Source organism: Emydura macquarii, unplaced genomic scaffold (genome assembly GCF_026122565.2).
Source record: "Emydura macquarii macquarii isolate MOO-44397 ecotype Brisbane River unplaced genomic scaffold, CSIRO-AGI_Emac_v2 contig_2473, whole genome shotgun sequence".
NCBI lineage: Eukaryota > Metazoa > Chordata > Testudines > Chelidae > Emydura > Emydura macquarii.
The window spans coordinates 24,751,479-24,771,633 of record NW_027132610.1 but is presented as its reverse complement, the minus strand read 5'-3'; the positions used below and the strand labels follow the sequence as shown (position 1 = coordinate 24,771,633).

The 20,155-nt window shown below is 38.2% G+C and overlaps 2 protein-coding genes across 3 annotated transcripts in view; both read left to right on the top strand.

Annotated features, from left to right (window-relative positions):
* WBP4 (WW domain binding protein 4) overlaps window positions 1-2,486 on the top strand; it is a 31,673-nt gene extending 29,187 nt beyond the window's left edge. Inside the window, exons 9-10 of the mRNA XM_067563197.1 lie at window positions 1,215-1,426; window positions 2,117-2,486. Of these exons, the coding sequence (XP_067419298.1) occupies window positions 1,215-1,426; window positions 2,117-2,324 (420 nt within the window). The 3' untranslated portion in view covers window positions 2,325-2,486. The remainder of the gene's footprint in view (window positions 1-1,214; window positions 1,427-2,116) is intronic.
* Window positions 2,487-7,576: 5,090 nt separating this feature from the next.
* On the top strand, window positions 7,577-20,057 carry LOC137163101 (p53-induced death domain-containing protein 1-like). 2 transcript variants are annotated; one of them, XM_067563198.1, is made up of 6 exons: window positions 7,577-7,893; window positions 7,998-8,045; window positions 9,741-9,788; window positions 9,899-9,970; window positions 12,055-12,218; window positions 18,287-20,057. In XM_067563198.1, exons 4-6 carry the CDS (start codon window positions 9,950-9,952, stop codon window positions 18,519-18,521), a joined length of 420 nt encoding a protein of 139 aa, XP_067419299.1. In that variant the 5' UTR covers window positions 7,577-7,893; window positions 7,998-8,045; window positions 9,741-9,788; window positions 9,899-9,949; the 3' UTR covers window positions 18,522-20,057. The 2 variants fall into 2 exon arrangements, with proteins under 2 accessions (XP_067419299.1, XP_067419300.1); XM_067563199.1 differs by lacking the exon at window positions 9,741-9,788.
* The last annotated feature ends 98 nt before the right edge of the window (window positions 20,058-20,155 follow it).

The window sequence follows — 20,155 nt, the reverse complement described above, 5'->3', positions numbered from 1 at the left end:
GCTCAACGAAATGACCTAAACAAACTGGAGGATTGGGCCAAAGAAATCTCATGAGGTTCAACAAGGACAAGTGCAGAGTCCTCCACTTAGGAAGGAAGAATCCCATGCACAGCTATAGACTGGGGACCGACGAGCTGGGCAGCAGCTCTGCAGAAAAGGACCTGGGGGTAACGGTGGATAAAAAGCTGGATATGAGTCAGCAGTCTTGTATCAACATGGTTTCATCTTTGTGAGTGGCTATATTGACTATAGTTAGGTTAAACCTTATTGATCTTGATAAGAATTGGCACTTCATAGTGCTTGAAAAGCAAAATAAATAACTGTTAATCTATTGGGACATCAGCTGCACTGTTACATTATGGAAGATACAGTCTTGCCCCCCTCCCTTCAATGTGGATGGCTTGGATGTAGCTAGAAGTGCTCATGGTTTCTAAGGAAGGGCACTAGCATCCCCATTTGATGATCCTCAGATTGATATTGACTTCAATATGTGGCTATAATTTATAATGGGACACATCACAAGATCATGGTCATTGTCTGAAAATGTGACAGTTGTAGGCTGTCCCATTAATTGTCCTTGAAGACCAACAGTAAGATAAAAGTAGCATCAAAAGTAGGTATTAAGTCTTAATGTTAAAGTTCATAATAAAGGCTGTACTTTTAGATATGGGTAGATAAAAGTTTTTCAGTGCCTTTTATTCTGAGGTCCAGATACAGTAATTTGGGCTTCCAAAGATGCTACTTTCATTTAAAATGTGAAAATACCTAGATACAAATGCTTTAAAGTGGAGTATTCCAGTTTCTCCCCCCCTGTGTGTAAAACTAGTCAAAGTTCTATCAAATTTTATCCATAAGAAAGTGTGCAAAGAGCATATAATTAAATAAAAAATTAAAAGTTAAAATATATATGATAGAGCTTTGTTTTGTAAATGTGCGTGTGATACTCCACTCATTTTCAGCTGTGTGAGATGGGACCTTTTAACTATAGCTTGTTCTAATGATTGTTTTTCAGTTATGCATGTACTGAATGATTCTGTCCTTTTCTGAATTGAGTAAGAAGTTTGGGGAGAAATGTATTAAAATTCTACTAAAATATTGTTTTTTCATTGCTTTTGGTTTTTCTTGGTTGAAAAATATAAATAATAGATGTGAAATAGAGCAATATTTTGTTGTTTCATATAGGCATTTTTGCTTGAAGTGTTTTTTTTCCTCAGATGAAAAGAGATAGTGATGAAGAAACAGAGGAAGAGAAGCCCCCTAAAGTTAAAAAGAGAAGCCCTTATGGAGAGTGGCAGGAAGTTAAACAAGAAACTGATGTTGCTCAGGAAGAGGCCGTGTTAGTTCCACAAGATACCTCCCACAAAGTATCTAAAAAGACAACTCCTTATGGAAATTGGGAGGCAGTTACAGAAAAGGAAGATCCATAGTAAGTGTCCATTTATCGTAAGTATTTATAAGATATCTATCACCTTGCTATACCAGAGGCCCTATACTATAGCGCCAAAAACTGCATTCCTCACTCAGGCAGTGTTAACACTCATGTCAGTGGGAGTTTAGCCTCAGAAAAGACTCAAGGATTTTACCAATGGTGAGTATTTAAAAAGTAGTTTTGATTCTTTTTTTAATGCTGAAATAATCAAAGGTAAACTTCACAAATTGCTGGTGACTTAGTGGATGGTTGTTTTCGATGGATCTAGCATTCAGATGCCATGGACCAGATCTGTAAGTGTGGTTTTGTAGGCACCATTCTGGGTGTGAATGAAAATTGGCATGCACACAATTTTTTTTACCTTTAAAAATTTGAGTAGCAATATTTACTATTATAGGACTTACATGAGCAACATGCTTAAGTGTTTACAGGACTGGGGTCTCAGTTTGCTACTTTTGTCTAAAACACCCTACCATTTGCCAGCTCACCCAGGGCACATAAAATATTTATTTTTTGCCAGATTATCATGTTCCTGATAAGGATGGGCTAGTAGACTTTGAACCCAGGTTATAAAATTTCATAATGATTTTGTAGGGCTGCTATGAAAATAAAAATGCTGTCTGCATTCTGTGTTGCAACTCCTGTTCTTGTCATCTAACAGTTATTTTTTTTAACCTCCACTCCTAGTGCAAAAGTGGACTTGGAGCTTCCCAGTACAGAGAGTGACTGTCTACCTCTACCAGTGCTCCAGGTTCCAGAGGATGCAAAAGTGATATTTAAAGAAAAAACAGTCACCTCCCTTGGAGACCTGACGGAAGGGGTACCAATCTTCAAAAAGAGAAAATTTGAAAATGGAAAATCTAGAAACTTACGACAAAGACCAAGTGATCAGTAATAATTTAAGAAAGTATTATAGATGCTGTTTAAACTAGAGAGGGTCTAAAGTTACTATTTTAAACAAGCTTTTTTAAAGAAAACGTTGATTAGAAATTAAGAATTTATAGTTACTCAAAAATGTATTGGATGTGAATAGTAATAAATTTATTATTTTTATGTTGATGTGATTATATTTTGTTTTCTGAATGGATAATTGCACAATTTATGTAGTGTTGTAAATACATTTTTTATTTTAACCCTGTTATCTGAATTTAATTTGGTCAGTGTGTGCTACTTAAAATACAATACAATATTTAAGTTTTTGACTCCTCTCCTAGGTATATAGGAATACATCAATGCATAGCTTGGAAAAATCTGGTACAGAGCATTTATGTGAACATAAGAAGTGGATAAGCAGTGGTGCACTAGGACCCATGTACTAGAAAATAGAATTAAGACGCAGTATGATATATGCAGAGTCGCCTTCCAGCAAATGTGCTTTGATTTAATGGTTACAAAATTGAAGGTGATGAGAGTACAACAACTCCAGGCATAGTTTGAGATTTTCAAAGCCAAGTTAGGGGAATGAGCCACACAGATTCCATTTATTTCGAAAGGGAGTTTCAGAATGTTTGAAAATCTCAACCAAGTGAATCTAATTGAGATTCATGGAAATCAATTCTGTACATACATGATAAATATATTGCAATTAGAGATTCAAACCTTGTTCTGATTAATCTGTTTTTCATGATACCAGCATAAGTACCACCTTAGTTTCAGACCTCTTTCTGTGGTATCTTCCTCATTGTATTTTTTACTATGTATTGGTGTCTCTATGATTTTATTTCCAGTTACACATTTGTTTTCTTTCTTCTCTCCATATTTTCTTTGTCTGTTTCAATGTCAGTCAGGAATGTCACACACTGGTTTCATGAACAAGTACTTCAAAGTTGGAGTCATGCTCCAGTGCACAACACTATTTTAGTAGCTGTTGCTTGTCTGAATTGTTCAGATGAGTGCACTGCCTAACTACAGACAATGCCAGATTACTGATCATAGATGCTGGTACAGACCATGTGGATAGTGATCCCAACATGTGTACTTACATTGGGAAAAGAAAACAGAAGGATGATGAACGTAGTTATTGTAGAGCTGTCACAGAAAGCTGCAGCTGGCTATCAGCTCAAAGTCCGTGATGTAAATTAAACACTTTGTTAAGTCTAAAATTCACAAATGGAGTTTTCTATTTTTTCAGATGACAGTTTAACATCAACAAAGGTCCATGGACTGCAAAAGAAGATGGGTATACATAGTGCTTCCGAAACTGCTGGTTGTGATCCACTGGGGGGGAGCAGTGTGTGTGTCACAGAGTTTCTAATGAAGAACTAGTGTGGGTTCATAATGTGTACTGTCGCCACTTCTAAAATCACCAGTACCTTTTTAGAGAGGGTCTCAGTCAATTACAGAGCATGTGTACAAGCTATGAAGTATTATAGATACAATGTGGTGTACCTTCTAAATGCCAGTCCTGCACTTCTTTACTCTGCCTTGAGCAAAGGCAATGTCTGCGTGGTCCCACCGTTCAGCATACAGTCTGCACTAGCATGCTGTGCTGTCCCTCTCCTGTGTGAACGTGGCTGGCGTAAACTATAAGATACCCAGTTCCCATTAACTTAGGCCTCTTTTAAACAAGACTATTTTAATGCAAACTAGATACTTTTTAGTTTGTGTCAGCAGCATCCACACGGGAGATTACAGTGCAGCATGCTAGTGCATACTACAGTTCACACCCCCATAGTCTGTACTGTGGAGGCGTGTAGATAAACCCAAAGAGTTCAGGATTGGGGACCTTGACCTATAGCTGTAAATTTATAATTGGGATTGTTAATTTTTTTTTTGTTTTTAAAGCTCTGTGGTATTTTCCGTGGATGTAGAGAGGAATTAAGTGATTACAGATTTGATTCCCTGTGTGCTACTTGTGTTGCATTGTAATAGCAATTGTGTTTGCTTTGGCACCTGCCATGCTGTGAGACATTTCAAGGAACTGTTTAGTGTCCACTCAGAGATCAGCCCACATAAGAGCAACTTTTCTAGATGCTCTGAATGTCATCATGGTCATAGGTCAAGTAATGGTTAAATTTATTCAACGCTAACTTGATCAATAGGAAAAAATACTATGCAGGTAGTGGCCTAGGATACCTGAATTGGTGTGATTATGTAGAAACTGCCTAACTATAGCTATATGTTGTTTTAAAAATATCTTAAAATGAGAAGTTAAAATTGTTAAAACTTGTGTTCCTTGAGGAGCTGCTGAAAAAAAGGAAACCAGAAACCAAAGACCTTGCAATATTCTGAGTTTAATATTTTTTATTATTTTATTATTTTTAGTAAGAAAAAGGATCAGAGGTTTTCTTGATTCACCATGACAATCTTCATTCTCTTTTCTCAATGGTGGTTCTTCTGATTTTGTATCTAATGGCTGCTAAAGAAGGGGAGTTGAAAAGCCACTACCCCATAACTTATTAAAAATTTAAAAATTGTTCCATCAGAAGTAAAATTTACAAACTGAGCCAAAATGAGGTGAGAGTCACAGTAAAGTTATGTTAGGATCAGTCTGGCTGCTTTCATTAGGTACATTTGTATGATAGTAAGTGTTGTTTCTAAAACCTACTTTCCACTTCATGTGAAATGCATCATTTAAGTTCCTTTTCAAAAACACATTAATAATTATATCAGTATTATGTCATTTTAAAGTGTAATCTGGGCTCTTAAGAAGCTTCATATTTAAATAGCCATTGTTGCTTTTGGACCATACTCTGGCACTTCAGCAGCTATTTCCTTATTGCATACCTAAACTAAATATTTTCTGATCACATACAGAAGTGTTACCTCATCTGAGAATTAGCTAGGGATACTGATACTCCAGGGCATATTTATGTCCAGAGTGCACATGCACTGATAACCTCTCCCCCCACCTCCTCGAAAAGTCTCATGCCTTCGGCAATTAGCACTCCAGGAGATTTTATGGTAACTAGTTATGCTCTATATATTTTAATCCATCTTTAAATTGCACTTCTTTAGCAGGTCCTTTTAATTTGTCAAACAAAAAAATGTTGTTTTATTGTTTAAAAAGAAATCTGAGGTGTTTTCTGATCAATCAGTTTCCTCATCTCCTGGTACATTTTATATTTGAATTGTATTGTTTTTCTGCCTAGATTATAAGCTCCTTGGGACAGGAACCATGTCCTCCTTGTTGTGTACAGTGTCATGCACTCTGTCAGCACTATAGTGCACCAGTGATTATTGGAGAGAGAGAAAGAGATGATGTGGTCCACAGCACTAGAGTGGGACTCAGGAGACCTAGTTCCAGACCCAGGCGCTGCTACTGTCTGGCTCTGTGATCTTGGGAAAGTCACTTCACTACTCTATTTTTGTTTCCCTTTCCACCTTTTGTCTGCTTAGTCTATTTAGCTGAACTTTTTGGAGTAGGACTGTCTGTTACTAATTGTTATACAGTGCCTAGCACAATAGGGCCTGATCTTGGTTGCGGTCTTTAGATGCTAACATAACATTATTTTGTTTGTTTGTTTGTTTGTGTTTTGGCTGATGTGGAACTTATCTGCCAGGAACTCCACTGAGACCATCTAATTTTCACTTTGCAACTACCTGATAAGAGCTTGATTCTACACCCTGGGGTCTGAACTCGTCAATTTATTTGAAATCCACTTGTTTCCGTTTTGAGGAATAGTTGTGTTCAGTGTTTGTATTTGACACGTTACAGTCCTACAGACCACATCAGATCCAGTTATAATGTTCAGATTTAGGGTTTTTGTCAAGTCTAACTCTGGTCACCACCTGAATTAGAGTCAAACTGGTGAAAATGTCTTTAACCCATCACTAACCCCATGAGACTTCAAGTCATCTTCCTCTGTTTTATTCTATAAAAGTAATTTTGAGCGACCATTTCTTGACCTACAACTGTCTCCCAACAGTATCTCCCATATGTGCAAATATATATCACCGAATATGCCGCCATACCAATGTACGTCTTTTCACCAACTTTTACTACTGAAAATACCCACTGATGCCTTCATTTCCTCTCAGCTTGACTATTATAGTTCCAAACTCTCCAGACTCCAGTGTATGCAGTATGCTCCTGCCAGGCCTGCCTCATGAACACAAGAAGCATAAACACATTACATGTATTTACAAGCAATTTTCTAGTCATTTCAGGATTGACTTCAACTACTCTTTGATCCAGTTCACAATTTCCCTTCTTGAGACAAATTTTACTCAGTTAGTTACACTGATAAAAATTCAGAGTAGCTTAATTGCAGTTAATCAAAGGAGTTACTATGGATTTACACCAAAATTTGACCCCTTGTTTTTAATTTTTAAAACCTGACATAAACCTAGTCCATCTTAGTTTACTAATGTCTCTCTGTTTGCTCCCCTATCTATTTCTTCTTCTGGACTCACTTCCTAAATGTCCTTTCACACAGTCTCAGTACTGTTGGTGCAAGAGCCATCTCCTTTATAGCTTCTGCCATCTGTAACTGCCTTTTTGTGTTTCCATCTCAAACTCTTTGTCTGCTCCCTTGCATCTACCTTATAATTCCTCTTTTCCTCTACCTGCTATTTAACTTTTGACTTGTACTATTTCATTCTGTGATTATATAACCTAGCTCTGTAAAACATTTTGGGATATAGTTTGTATGAAAGTTGCTGTACAAAATAAAGCAATACTGTATTGTAAATAAAGTAGTAATCTCAACAAATTGGAGTTTGAGATGTGTAGTTGCCAAACACAATTTCCAGAAAATGGTATGAAACTTGTATCAAATCAAACTGGTATCAGATTTATATTTGTAAATGTAGAAATTCTCTATAATAATGTTAGTTTTTTCCCCAAAAAATTATACATGTCAGCTTTGCCGTTTATTTGCAGTCGAATGTTTAAATGGATAAACAGGAACAATAGACTGCTAGAAGTTATATGTTTGGTTTCTTTAAATTCATAATTTGCCATTAAATGCCAACTAACAATTCTCATTTTAATAACTTCTCCATTTCAAGTACAAAATATTGCCAGCTGCTGAAGTGGAACTGATATGAAAATGCTGAATAAAGCTTAAGAGGAAAGCCATTGCTGATACTCTTATTCCTATTGTTGAAGATTTTTAAAGCAGCATAAGAAATTTAGACACATCTTCTATTAAAAACCAAGTATACAGTAAATATAAACTGAAAGAGGTGTGTTACTTCAGAACTGTTTATATGAAATTCTATTCTAACTAAGTTCTTATACCATGTTCATCACCATATTATCTGAGTGTCTTCCAGTAGTGCATTAACCAGTTACCAGAAATTGCTTTATCCAGTGCACCAATCATGAGTAACAAATGACCTTGGGTTAAAATTGTTAATTTTTAAATTTTTAACAGAATGTGGTTGGGTTTTGTTGTAGTTACTGCTTAGCAACATCCAAAGTATATATTGGAAAGGATGTTTTTCATGGAACAGATTATCATGAAGTTGTCTTGACAGTTATTGATCTTCTGGATGAGAAACAACTCAGAAACATTAAGGTTAAGAATTTTAATAAGATGGGTAATACAAGCAAATATTTTTATCAAGTTTCTTTTAAAAAGAAAATCCTGGTAGTAAACCTGTTTGGGAATTTCTTTTACAGAAAGCAGAGCCACCTGCTCACCCGGACAAGGAGGACAGAAAAACTAAGGTAAGGTCCAAGCAAACAGTTTTTTGAATATGAAATTTTGTTTATCATCATTCGGGGGAAGTTATTTCTGGCAGTTAACTGTATTTCTACTTCAGGAAACATTCATAATCCTAAAAATACTGATGACACTGATCAATACAGACTTAAGCCAAAGAAACAAACTTCATTTTTGTAATTGGTTATAAGAATAACTTGTTGGTATTCTAAGTGACTGAATTCATTCATAGCTTCAGGATCACTGAGAATTTTGTTGATACATTTTATGAATGATGAAATGAAAGCCGGATTTTTATTAAGACTGATATTTTCTATTGGTCTAGAAAAAAAATCTGTATTTCCACTGTCTGGCCCATAACTTAGTTATGCCTAATGGTTTTTCTATTACATGTATTTCTTCCTAAACTTATGTTTAATCCATGCACATAAGATATATATATATATAATTTAACAATGCTATAAAAGTACTGTCATACTTAGAGGTATGAGAAGTCAGAGATTTTAACATGTCTTACAGTGCTGTTTCACTTAGGAATAATGTTGCTAAGCTACAAATGGAGTATTGTCCTATTCTAGAAGTCAGAGGACAGAGGAGATAGGATCAGAATGATTAATATTCATGTTTCTTTAAAATATGGACATGGGAATATCTTACGTCACTAATCATCAACACATCAACCAAAAGCTCTAGATAATATATCTCCATGACAGATTCCTTTTATGAGTTCCCAGTGCACTGAAAGAAGTGTTCTGCTTCTGTCTGCTGGGGTGTAAACCACAAAGAAAAGCTAGGTATGGAGAGTGAAATTTTCAAAGACACTATGCTCTCTATAGCACACGCTAATAAACTGGCAACATTTGCCTGAAACATACTTATCCTGTGAGCAAGTGTTGATCCTGCTAAGAAAGCTGAGTCATTGAGGCAGATGCCTTATATATAAGGGTCATGGGCATGGGAGCGACTCTGTAGAACAGAGGTTCTAGGGTGTGGGCTGAGAAGTCCTAAAGAGAGACAGCTTAAGTAGGACTTTGTGATCTTATTGTTAATTGATTTCTGTCAATAAATCTAAATCCAGGGAAGGTTGAATTTGGACTCCATATAGTGTGCAGACTGTGTGCGCAGAGCCGTTTGACAAAGGTGCCTATTCACACACAACTAAAAATATTTAATGTGAATGTTTAGTCATATAGGTGTTCAAAGTGGCTTCCTACTGGGCTCTATTTTGTATGTGCATAACTATGGACAACAGGTTTTGTTTGTTTTGTTCTTAATTTTCATTTATCATTTCAAGTGTTTATCAATACAGTATTGGGGGCCTGGCTCAGAAAATCGCATTGTTCCATTACAGCAGTTAAGAGATTGTGTAACAGAAATGTCAGGAAACCTGAGCACAAGAAAAGAACTCTGCCCTCTCTTATTTCCTGCTCAGATCTGGCATGCTGAACAACTGATCAACTTTCACATGAGAAGTATCCCTGAGCCATCAGATGGCCCAGTAGCCTGTATGAAGGCACCCTTAGATTTTGTCACCATGGTTTTCTTTTCCACAATGCATTACCCTCGATTTCCACCTATCATAGTTCAGGATAGATCTGGACTTCAACAGCAATAAAGACAGCCAGAAGCATTGACACCCCTATATAACAGGACTTTTTGGGTATTATCTACTGCTGATTTGCATCTCTTGGCTTTTCCAGGTCAGTTAGAAGAGCTGATGCAGTTTGAACAGTAAATGCCATAGTCATGTAAGATACTTTTGTAAAGTAATGTGTGAAATATAATTATTGAGAAAAATACTGTTGCATTATATCTATCTGAAAATACTTATTTATCTTTCTCATTGCCATCCTGATAGCTGTAAAGTAAAGAAGTTTTGCCAGATGTTCTAGTGGAATCTACATTAAAAATGCCAAATAAAGCCCAAGAGGTAAACAAAATGTACACTTAATCTTCAGATAAAGCGGGGAGGGGGAGATGTTTGTTGTTTTTGTCACATGGAATTGTCTCTCAAAGTGTTTCAGAGAAGCCATTAATTTTAAAATAAAGATGCTTAAAAGGTTATATCTGTCTTATCCATATTCATGCACTTACGGCTCCTAGAAATGGAAAATAGTGCCTTGGATGTCTAGGCACTACAGTAATGGAGTACTGTCAAACAGGTAAATTGAGAAGGATCTTGGTGACTTACAAAGCATTACTAGTGCCTGAAAAACATATTTGCCTCTTAAACTAATTAGCATATCTAATTTTTTAATAAATATGAATGTTAACAGTTTTTAATTCTCTTAGTAAAATTGCATGTGGTAACTATAAACAAGATGCTGAATACTAGATAAAAAGTTATTTATTTATATTATAATAGCATCCAAAATGGACGAAGTGCTGTAAAAATATGAAGAAACAGCCATAATAAAGTGCTTGCATTATAAAAAGAAACATACAAAATCAACATGTAAGTCCATGGGGGAGGATCACGGTAGTGTCAGAGGACACTTCCATGGCAACCAACTGGTATAATGGCTTGTACCCCAGAGTAGGAGGGTTGGCCAACCAAAAAAAGATATGATTAAGGTTCACATAACAATCTCTTGAAGCCATTGGCAAGTAGTGTGATTTAGCACAGCCTAAGATCAGGCAAATGCAGAAGTAGCTTAAAGGGTACATGGTCAAAGGACACATCTACGTTGGAGATGGAGCTGTAATTTCCGGTTCAGGTAGCTTTGATCAAGCGAGCACGCTAAGAATAGAAGTGTAGCTGTGGCAGCGCAAGGGGCGGAATGGGCTACCTGCCCCAAGTGCATGCCTAGGGTTTCAGATGGGATCATATTCAGGTGGATGGGCTCTCATGACGGCGTGGCTACACTTCTATTCTTAGTGTGCTAGCTCAATCAGATCTACCTGCTTTGGAAATTACACCTCCAGCTCCAATGTAGACATACTCAAAGATGAATTGTTTTACCACATGATTCCACATTTTATCAAATATGTACCACCACCATGTATGTAATATTTGTGCACATCTATTTGCCTATAATTATATGTATATAAATCCTTCAAGGGTTTTTATTACTGTTATTTGTGTTGTGGTCCGACCTAGGACACTAGTCATAGACCAAGACCCCATTATACTAGACACTTTACACATAACATAAAGAAGATCCATTCTTTACTTGAATATGTATATGTAATAGAATCATCATAGAAATGTGCTAGAAAGGATCTCAAGAGATCATCTAGTCCATCCCATTGTACTGGGGCAGGACCCAGCATACCTAGATCATATCTGAAAGGGTTTGTCCAACCTGTTCTTGAAAACCTCCAATGTTGGAGATTCCACAGCCTCCCTTGGAAGCCTGTTCCAGTGCTTGACTACTCTTAGAGTTAGAAAGTTGTTCCTAATATCTGGCCTAAATCTCCATTGCTTCAGAGTAAGTTGATTATTTCTTATCCTACCTTTAGTGAACATGGAGAACAATTGATCACCATTCTCTTTATAACGTATTTGAAGAATGTTTATTCTGTTATCAGGTCCCCCCTCAGTCATCTTTTCTCAAGACAAAACATGGCCAGTGTTTTAACCTTTCCGCATAGGTCAGGTTTTCTACACCTTTTATAATTTTTGTTGCTCGCCTTTGGACTATCTCCAATATGTCCACATCTTTTTTTAAAATGTGGCACCCAAAATTGGAAACAGTACTCCAGCTGAGGCCTCACCAGTGCTGAGTAGACTGGAACAATTACCTCACATCTTCCATACGATACTCCTGTTAATATATGCCAGAATGATATTAGCTTTCTTCACAACTGCATCAAATCGTTGTCTCATATTCAATTTGTGATCCATTATACCCACAAAATCACTTTCAGTAGTATACCCTCTAGCTAGTTATTCCTCATTTTTTAGTTTTGCATTTGATTTTTTTTCTTCCTAAGTGTAGTACTTTGCATTTCTCTTTATTTCATAACTTTCTTTTCAATGAATTAAACAATGTGAATTTGTTTGATCACTAGGATGCTGTGATTAACCTGAAATCAGTACAAGAACTGGGTAAGCAACTGGGTTTTGAGTGGACAATAGTTGCTAATGAGCTGGGATTCAGCAGAGCAGAAATAAGTCAGTTTCACTCAGCTACCACAGAGAAGAAGATTCAAGCGCAAAAAATGCTGGAATGTTGGTAAGTAGCTCAAGGTGAGAGAGGAGTGCAAAGTCCCTCATCCTTTCAAATAAATAGCTTTATTCATCATTTTATATTCATCGACATTTCACAGTTAAGATAGCCCTGGTCTATTAGGCTACTTTTAGATTATTCCTATTTTTCTTATCTCTTCCAAAAGAAATGTATATATGATACTTGTCACAGTCTGGCCCAATACTCTTCTGTATGGTCAGCAGTCTGTTGCAAGTAAACCCATTTGTTGGGTCCCGTGTGCTTCCAAGCCAAATGGGTCTGGGTAGAGTCTTGTCACTGTTTCTAGTTATGAGACTAAAGAGCACACTCCTAGGCTCAGATCTGACACCCTTCTTCAGTACATAAGGGACTGATGCCCAGCTTTCCTAGACCCTGAAATCAGTGTCTGAGATCTCTCAATCCCCCTCCACGAGGTTGCCTATACATGCTTTCCCAGAATCCCACCTAGGCTGAGGTCACTCTGAGTTCCTAATTTAACCTATTTGGGGACAATATGGCAGGAACTCAAGAAACGCCAGCTTAGTAAAGGAATTTCTTAGCCACAGTCATTTACTCTTAAACTACTTAAGAGTTACAAATTTTTGAAAAGAGGATAACTCCTGGGACACATCCTCCCCTGGTCTGATCTCACAGAATCTGTTAGTCCCAGGTTTGTCAGCATTTGAGGCTGGGCAGAGTTCCCCTTTCATGCTTTCTCCTTCATGTCCTCCTTACATGTGGCAATGGTCAGTCTTCCTGCACAGAGCAGAACATTGTTCTTAAGTAGGTTGCTCCTGTGCTATGTGTTCCACTGGAACGATCCAGCCTGCTTCCCCAATCATGTTTGCCCTACTTGTGTAGAAAAAAATTGATCCTTGGGTTGGGCCAATAGTTGAGATAATCAAAGTCGATCACCCTAGACTGCAGCCTTGATGGCTTCTCAATGAAACATCCAGTACCTTTTCCAGGTAAGGCAGCTGTCTCGTATGCAATACAATAGATAGATTAGTATAGATATGTTCAGTACATAACACAAATGGAGTTCATCCTTTGATACAGACACAATGTCAAAATGTTCATTACAGTTTAAGTGAGAATTGTAGCAGCAAAACTTCGGCATGCCCAAGAGGAGAGAGAAATGTTTTCAGAGTAAAAATGAGATAGTTGAGTTGTGTGCTGTATGAACAAATTCCTCTTTAAAATTATTTGTCATTTTTCCACCTTTATTATTGTTTCTGTAGCACTCTAAATGTGCACTTTTCTGTACAGGAGATAAACTGTGTCAGACAAATAATGGTGCCTGCCCAACAGAGATGAAAAGTATAACTATATACAAGTACAACATTTCTAGCTTTCTATTCTTACACACCCCTGGATGGTATAATCTGATATGAAGTGAACTGTTGTAATGATCTTTAATCCCTGTCCAATCAACCAGCCATCCAAAGAAATTTGGTGGATATTTTCAATATATTAGATTTTTGCAGTCACTGAAATAACCTTTATTGCTAAAGACATCTTCCTGGATCCCTCTGTAATATTGAGTGCTATGAACCATTTTGTACAGAATATTAGTTCAAACAATCTCAAATGATTGTGTCTGGCCCTTGCTTGCGGGCACAAGAATGCTCCTATTGCACCAATAATTCCTTCCCCCAGGGAAGTCCCTGAAATCCTGGGTTCAAGAACTGCTCCCTGCTACTGCCCATAACTATACACAACCGCACCTGCTCCAAAAGAGATAAGAAAAGATGTTGATGAGGTGAGTTATTGTCCCCCATCTTCTGCACACCAGTGAACAGAGCATCTAGCTGGGAAACAGTGCACACTGCTGACTATAAACCCACTTATTCTGGTCTAGTGTGTTCATCATAGCAATGCACCATCGTACTAACTTTCAGATATCTAGTAGAGAAGAGTGGAGGAAAGAGGAAGAGGCAGAAAGGAAAAGAGAGGGATAGGAAATAAAAAATGAACAAACAGAAGCATGGATGGATCTCTAAAATCTTATTAGCTTTGTTATGGTGTTTTTCATTGGGACTGAAATACAACAGCAGACTGAATAATCCAAAAATCAGAACCAGAGACTTCAGAAATAGATATTTTGCTTTAGATTTACAAAAGAGAGTGAAGATCTGTCCAAGACAGGAATTTTGTTTCCTGAGAATCAACAGGAGTTAAAGTGGGAAGATCATTATAGGACTGTTCTCAGTAGTGGAAGATGACAGTACAAGGAGCAATGGTCTCAAGTTGCAGTGGGAGAGGTCTAGGTTGGATATTAGTGTGACGTTCCCCTCTGCAAGCTGGACTGGTATATCGCTGTATCACCCCAATGCCCCACTCCTGGAGCGCATCTCATTCTGCTTTGCTGTGTGAATCCCTACGCCTGTGCAACTCACGCACAGCCACCAGCAAGCAAGTTGTCCCCCCGACTCAGTGAATGAGTGCCTCTAGTCAGCCACTTCTGGGATTATGCAATGGTTTGCCCCCCCTCCCCCCCCCCTCCAATATCCCCAGTCCCAGATGCAACACTAGGAACTGCCATCTTACAGAGGTCAGTGCTGCCCACTGGGCTCTGCAAGCTTATATGTTCGTCAGTTAATCAAAGAAATTGATATGCACCAGCTCTGTCACTTTAAATGAAGTCTCTACACGCACCCAAACCACATACAGTGCTTTAGATAAAACAAACAAGTATATTAAATAAAGAAAAATTTTAAGTGATTATAAGCCAGAAGAAGGGAGGTCAGATTTAATCAAAAATAAAAGGCAAATTGCATTCTAAACTAAGCTTAACACTTTTAGCAATCTTACAGTCTTAGATGGTACTCACCACAGGCTGATTGGTTGGCCTCCAACCAGGCTCCCCTGTGGTCAATGCTTCAGTTTTTTGATATTGTCCATAGCAGGATTGCAAGAGTGAGAGAGACCCCAAAATGTCCCCCTTTTTGAAATGCCCCTGTGTCCCCCTCTGGGGCCTCACCTCTGCACTTCAGGGTCAGGTGACCAACAGTATTCCTGCATGGTCTTCTCCGCATCCTGAGTCAAAGAGCATCACCTTATCAGATGCTTAGGCCAGTCTGTTGTTCCTGGAAGAGCTGGGTTGTTTTATGCATGCCTTGGTAAGGTGTGAATTACCTCTCTGCTTTTAGTGTTTGCCTGGATCTACTTCAAGCCATGTGAGACACATATTTGGGAATATTACATAGCGGAGCTTCTTAACTGTACATATGACACTGCAGAAAACATACTATCATAACAATAATGTTCAGTATGTCATGAGCATTCCAAAAACACCTTATATGACATATTTTGGATTAAACAATACACATTTACACTATAAGGATGAACATGAATGATATACAATCATACCATAAGGGTGTACATAGTTGGGGTTGGTCCTACTTTGAACAGGGCGTTGGACTAGATGACCTGACCTTCTGAGGTCCCTTCCAATCCTAATCTTCTATGATTCTATGACTGTCAGCCTGATACAAGTCTCGCACAAGATAATGGGATGCCTGAGATGGGACTCGATTAATAAAGAATTAAAGAAGGGTAATGTAATTAATGCAACATGGGTTTATGAAAAATAGATCCTGCCAAACTAACCTGATATCTTTTTGGTGAGATTACAAGTTTGGTTGATAATAGTGTTGACTAAAATAGACTTCTGTAAAGTGGTTGATTTAGTACCACACAGCATTTTGATTAAAAAAGTAGAATGATATAAAATTACCATGGCACACATTAAATGGATTAAAAACTGGTTAGCTGATAGGTATCAAAATGTAATTGTAAACACGTAATCATCATTGAGTGGGTATGTTTCTAGTGGAGTCCTGGAAGTATCATTTCTTGGCCCTACACCATTTAAGATTTTTCTCAGTGACTTGGAAGAAAACATAATATCATCACTGATAAAGTTTACAGATGACACAAAAAGGGGGGGAGTGGTAAAAATGAAGAGAATAAATCACTGATTCAGAGTAATCTGACTCACGTGTTAAATGGGGGGGAGGGGCAATCAAACAATATGCATTTTAATACAGCTAAATGTAAATGTATACATATAGGAACAAAGAATGTGGGCCATACTTACATAATAGGGAACTCTGTCCTGAGAAACAGTGACTGAAAAAGATTTGGGGATCATGGTGGTTAATCAGCTGAAAATGAGCTCTCAATGTCATGCCGTGGCCAAAAGAGCTAATGCAATCATAAACGGGAATCTCAAGTAGAAGTAAATAGATCATTTTACCTCTGTATCTGTTAATGGTGCGAGTGGTACTAGAATGCTGTGTCCAGTTCATGCCCACAACTCAAGAAGAATGTTGATAAATTGGAGAGGGTTCCGAGAAGAGTCACAGAAATGACTAAAGGATTAGAAAACATGCCTTATAGTGATAGAATTAAAGGGTGTCTACACTACAATAAAACACCCATGGCTGGCCTTTGTCAGCTAAGTTGAGCTCTTGGGGCTGGGGCTTGGGCTGTGGGACTATAAAATGGCAAGTGTAGACATTGGGACCCCACAGAGCCCTAGCTCAAGCCCAAATGTCTGTACTGCAATTTTATAGCCCCATAGCCCAAACACTTGAGAGCCTGAGTCAGCTGACATGGGCCAGCCACAGGTGTTGTACTGCAGTGTAAATATACCCGAAGAGCTCAATCTGTTTATTTTAACAAAGAGAAGATAAAGAGAAGATTGACTACAGTCTACAAGTATCTACCTGGGTAACAAATATTTAATAATGGGCTCTTCAATTTAGCAAAGATATGACACAATCCAATGGCTGGAAGTTGAGGCTAGACAAATTCAGACTGGAAAGAAGGCATACATTTTTGACAGTGAGGGTAATTAATCATTGCAACAATTTACCAAGGGTCATGATGGATTCTACATCTCTGATGATTTTTAAATCAAGATTGGATGTTTATCTAAAAATATGCTCTAGAAATTTGAGGGAGGGGGTAAGTTCTATGGTATGTGTTATACAGGAGGTCAAACTAGATGATCACAAATGGTCATTTCTGGACTTGGAATTTCTGGAAAAACATTGACTAATAATGATTACCATTGTTATACCATAATACAAAGTCTGGATCATATACTGAGGTGGTGAAATTTACTGACCTCCTGAATCCCCCTCTCCATTGGGCAGAATCCTGTAGCCATACCACCCTGCCACAGGGCAGAAGCTCAGAGTTCCCCACCCCAGTCTGCTATGCAGAGAATGGGGCCGGGGGAGCAGAGGGGGCTCCGCAAGCCTCATTTTAACTGTGAAAGAACTGCATGCAGCTCACGAGCCACAGTTTGGCCTCCCCTGTTATATACAGTCATGAGTATTGAAGAAAGTGAGAGAGTGGATGGTAAAGCAGGTATTTGATCTGTTTGTTGCAATTTTTATTTTACAGGCAAACAAACTATAAGGCATTAAGGATTACTGTACAAATTAAACCAAAGTACTGTACTGTACCGGCTTTGTTCTACAAGGATACAATGAGCAACTGTATTGTCTCTATGGTGTATTTGCTGCCTTTATAATAGTCACTTTTCTTTCCCTTTTGACACTGAGTTGTCATTAATACTATTCTCATAAATAGGTTTAGAATAATATCCATCTAAGGACTATTTCTTGGTAGTGACTATTTTCACAAGTGCTGAGCATCCAGCAGCTTCCTAAAATCAGGCCCTGTTTAAAGTACTTAAATGTAGACTGAAGAGCCTAAATTTAGGATACCCAAATATTGGCCTAGGTAAATTAGGACCCATAAGTCACAACTGGTACAGGTTCACCAGTGTTGATTTTCCTATTACAAGTGCAGCCCAAGGGGCTTAGACTATCTTGCTACAGTGTCCCTGCTGTTATCCTCCATTGCAATCCTAGGGTGGATAGTAGAAGCTAGAAGGAAAATAAGGTCTCAGAGTATCTTGTCTTTTGGAGGAGGTGTGTGTGTGTATTTTTATAAAATATGGCATAGCAGTTGGTACACTTCAAGTACAAATGGAGATGACGTATATTGTATGTTGACTGATCATGCTGCTGTAATGTTTATTGCGACAAATGCAGGTATGAACGATCATGGAATAAACTTAATAAGACAAAGCTCCTTCAGGATGCCCTGGAACGGGCTGGAAGAAAAGACCTGGCTGATAAACTACGGTGCCTGCACTGGGGACATCAGAAGTTAAGCAGCAGAGTGGAGCTCCCTTCTGCTTTCCCCTTTCTCATCACAGTGCACAAAACTATCAACAACAAAGAAGGGCTTAAGAAAATTAATGAACTTAGTCGCAAGTATCCCTAAGGTGCTGCAGTTGAAACACTGGAGTAAATCTCTTTCGCTTACACAACTTTTCACTTACACAAGTGAGGCTTGGATTGGTTTTTTTAGCACTCATATAGAGCTTTTCATCTTTGAGCACTTTATAAGGTTTAACTAATTAATCCTGGATCTGGAATTTAATATGATGAAATACTCACCTTCTAAGAAAACCTTTTAGGTTGTTGAAGCTGTGTAATTAATTAGTGAAATAATTTGTTATATTTATTTGAAAGCCTCTTACTCACACCTGAGCTGACACACATACTAGAGCTCATCAAATTATTTGTGAATTTGTTGGATTTGCCTTTATTCTCTTTGCAGATTGTCTGCAGATAAGTTATGAATTCTGTATTTGAAGTTGTTACAAGGAAGCCACATTGCCAAAATACTGAGAGGAATGCGGCCCACCTGATGGTCAGAGGCAAGGCTTCCACACTGATAGCCTTGTCCTCCTTTGGCTCCCTGGCAATCTTCCAGGTTTAAGGCATTTTGGGGGTGGGATGTGTGCATGACCTCACACCTTGATGAAATGATGTGGGGAGATCTGTGAAGTGAGGGGGGCCTTTCAGAGGTTTCCATTCCTACAGCTCTTGCCATAAATTTTAATCTAAGGGGGGGATGATCTGGGCCCATGTTAAGAAGTAGTGAATTTACTAAAAAACTAATAGGGGAACTGGCTGGATCAGAGCCTTCAGGGGTATATGTCCACACAGCCCCCCAGTCCAGGTTGACAAATTTAGATTTGCAGGATTCTCACTAATGTTCTAAAAATAGCTATCTGTAGTCAGTGCTTTGACCTTGCAGCTTCGGTTAGAGCTCACATCGACAGCCGAGGTAGAAGGGTGTGCTTAGAGCCTGAGCTCCAGACTGAGCTGCAACTTCAAGTGATTGTTTATACAGCTATTTTTAGAACACTAGCACAAACCCAAATCTGTCCATTGGCCTGGGAGGCTCATTGTCATGGCCTGTGTAGATGTATCCTTCATTACTGGTTTAACCCGTCAATAGTGATTGGAAGTTGTTACCTTCTCATTGGTGGTCTCAGCCCAATTCCCAGGGGAAACGTACTTCGCAAAGCCACTTCCACCAATGGCATTACAGAGTAATTCTCTTGTTCATCTGAGAAAAGGGGCCAAGGACTGAATGGGCATGGAAACCAAGTACTCTGACTCCTTCATTAAGGTTAGAGGCACCCTAAGGGGAAGTTTGCATTGCCTATGCTGCACTGTTCTGAGGATAAACTGAGGACTTCAGTTTGCAAGACTCATAGGTTGGCATCTTTCACCAATACTAATTCACACAAAATAAAGAAAACAAAGCTGAAATAAAGTTTTTCACCTTCCTCTGCAGACTGGGACATGGGTCACTTGCTGGTGGATTCTCTGTACCTTGAAGTCTTTAAACTATTATTTGAGGACTTCAGTAACTCAGTCATAGGTTAGGGGTCTAATTACAGGAGTGGGTAGGTGCAGTTCTGTGGTCTGCATTGTTCAGGTCAGACTAGATGATCATAATGGTCCCTAGTGACCTTAATGTCTATGAGTCTAAGTTGAAAATATTTTAAAAGCCTGTTGCACAGTTAAACAAAATACAACTTCATATTTGACCATAGAAGA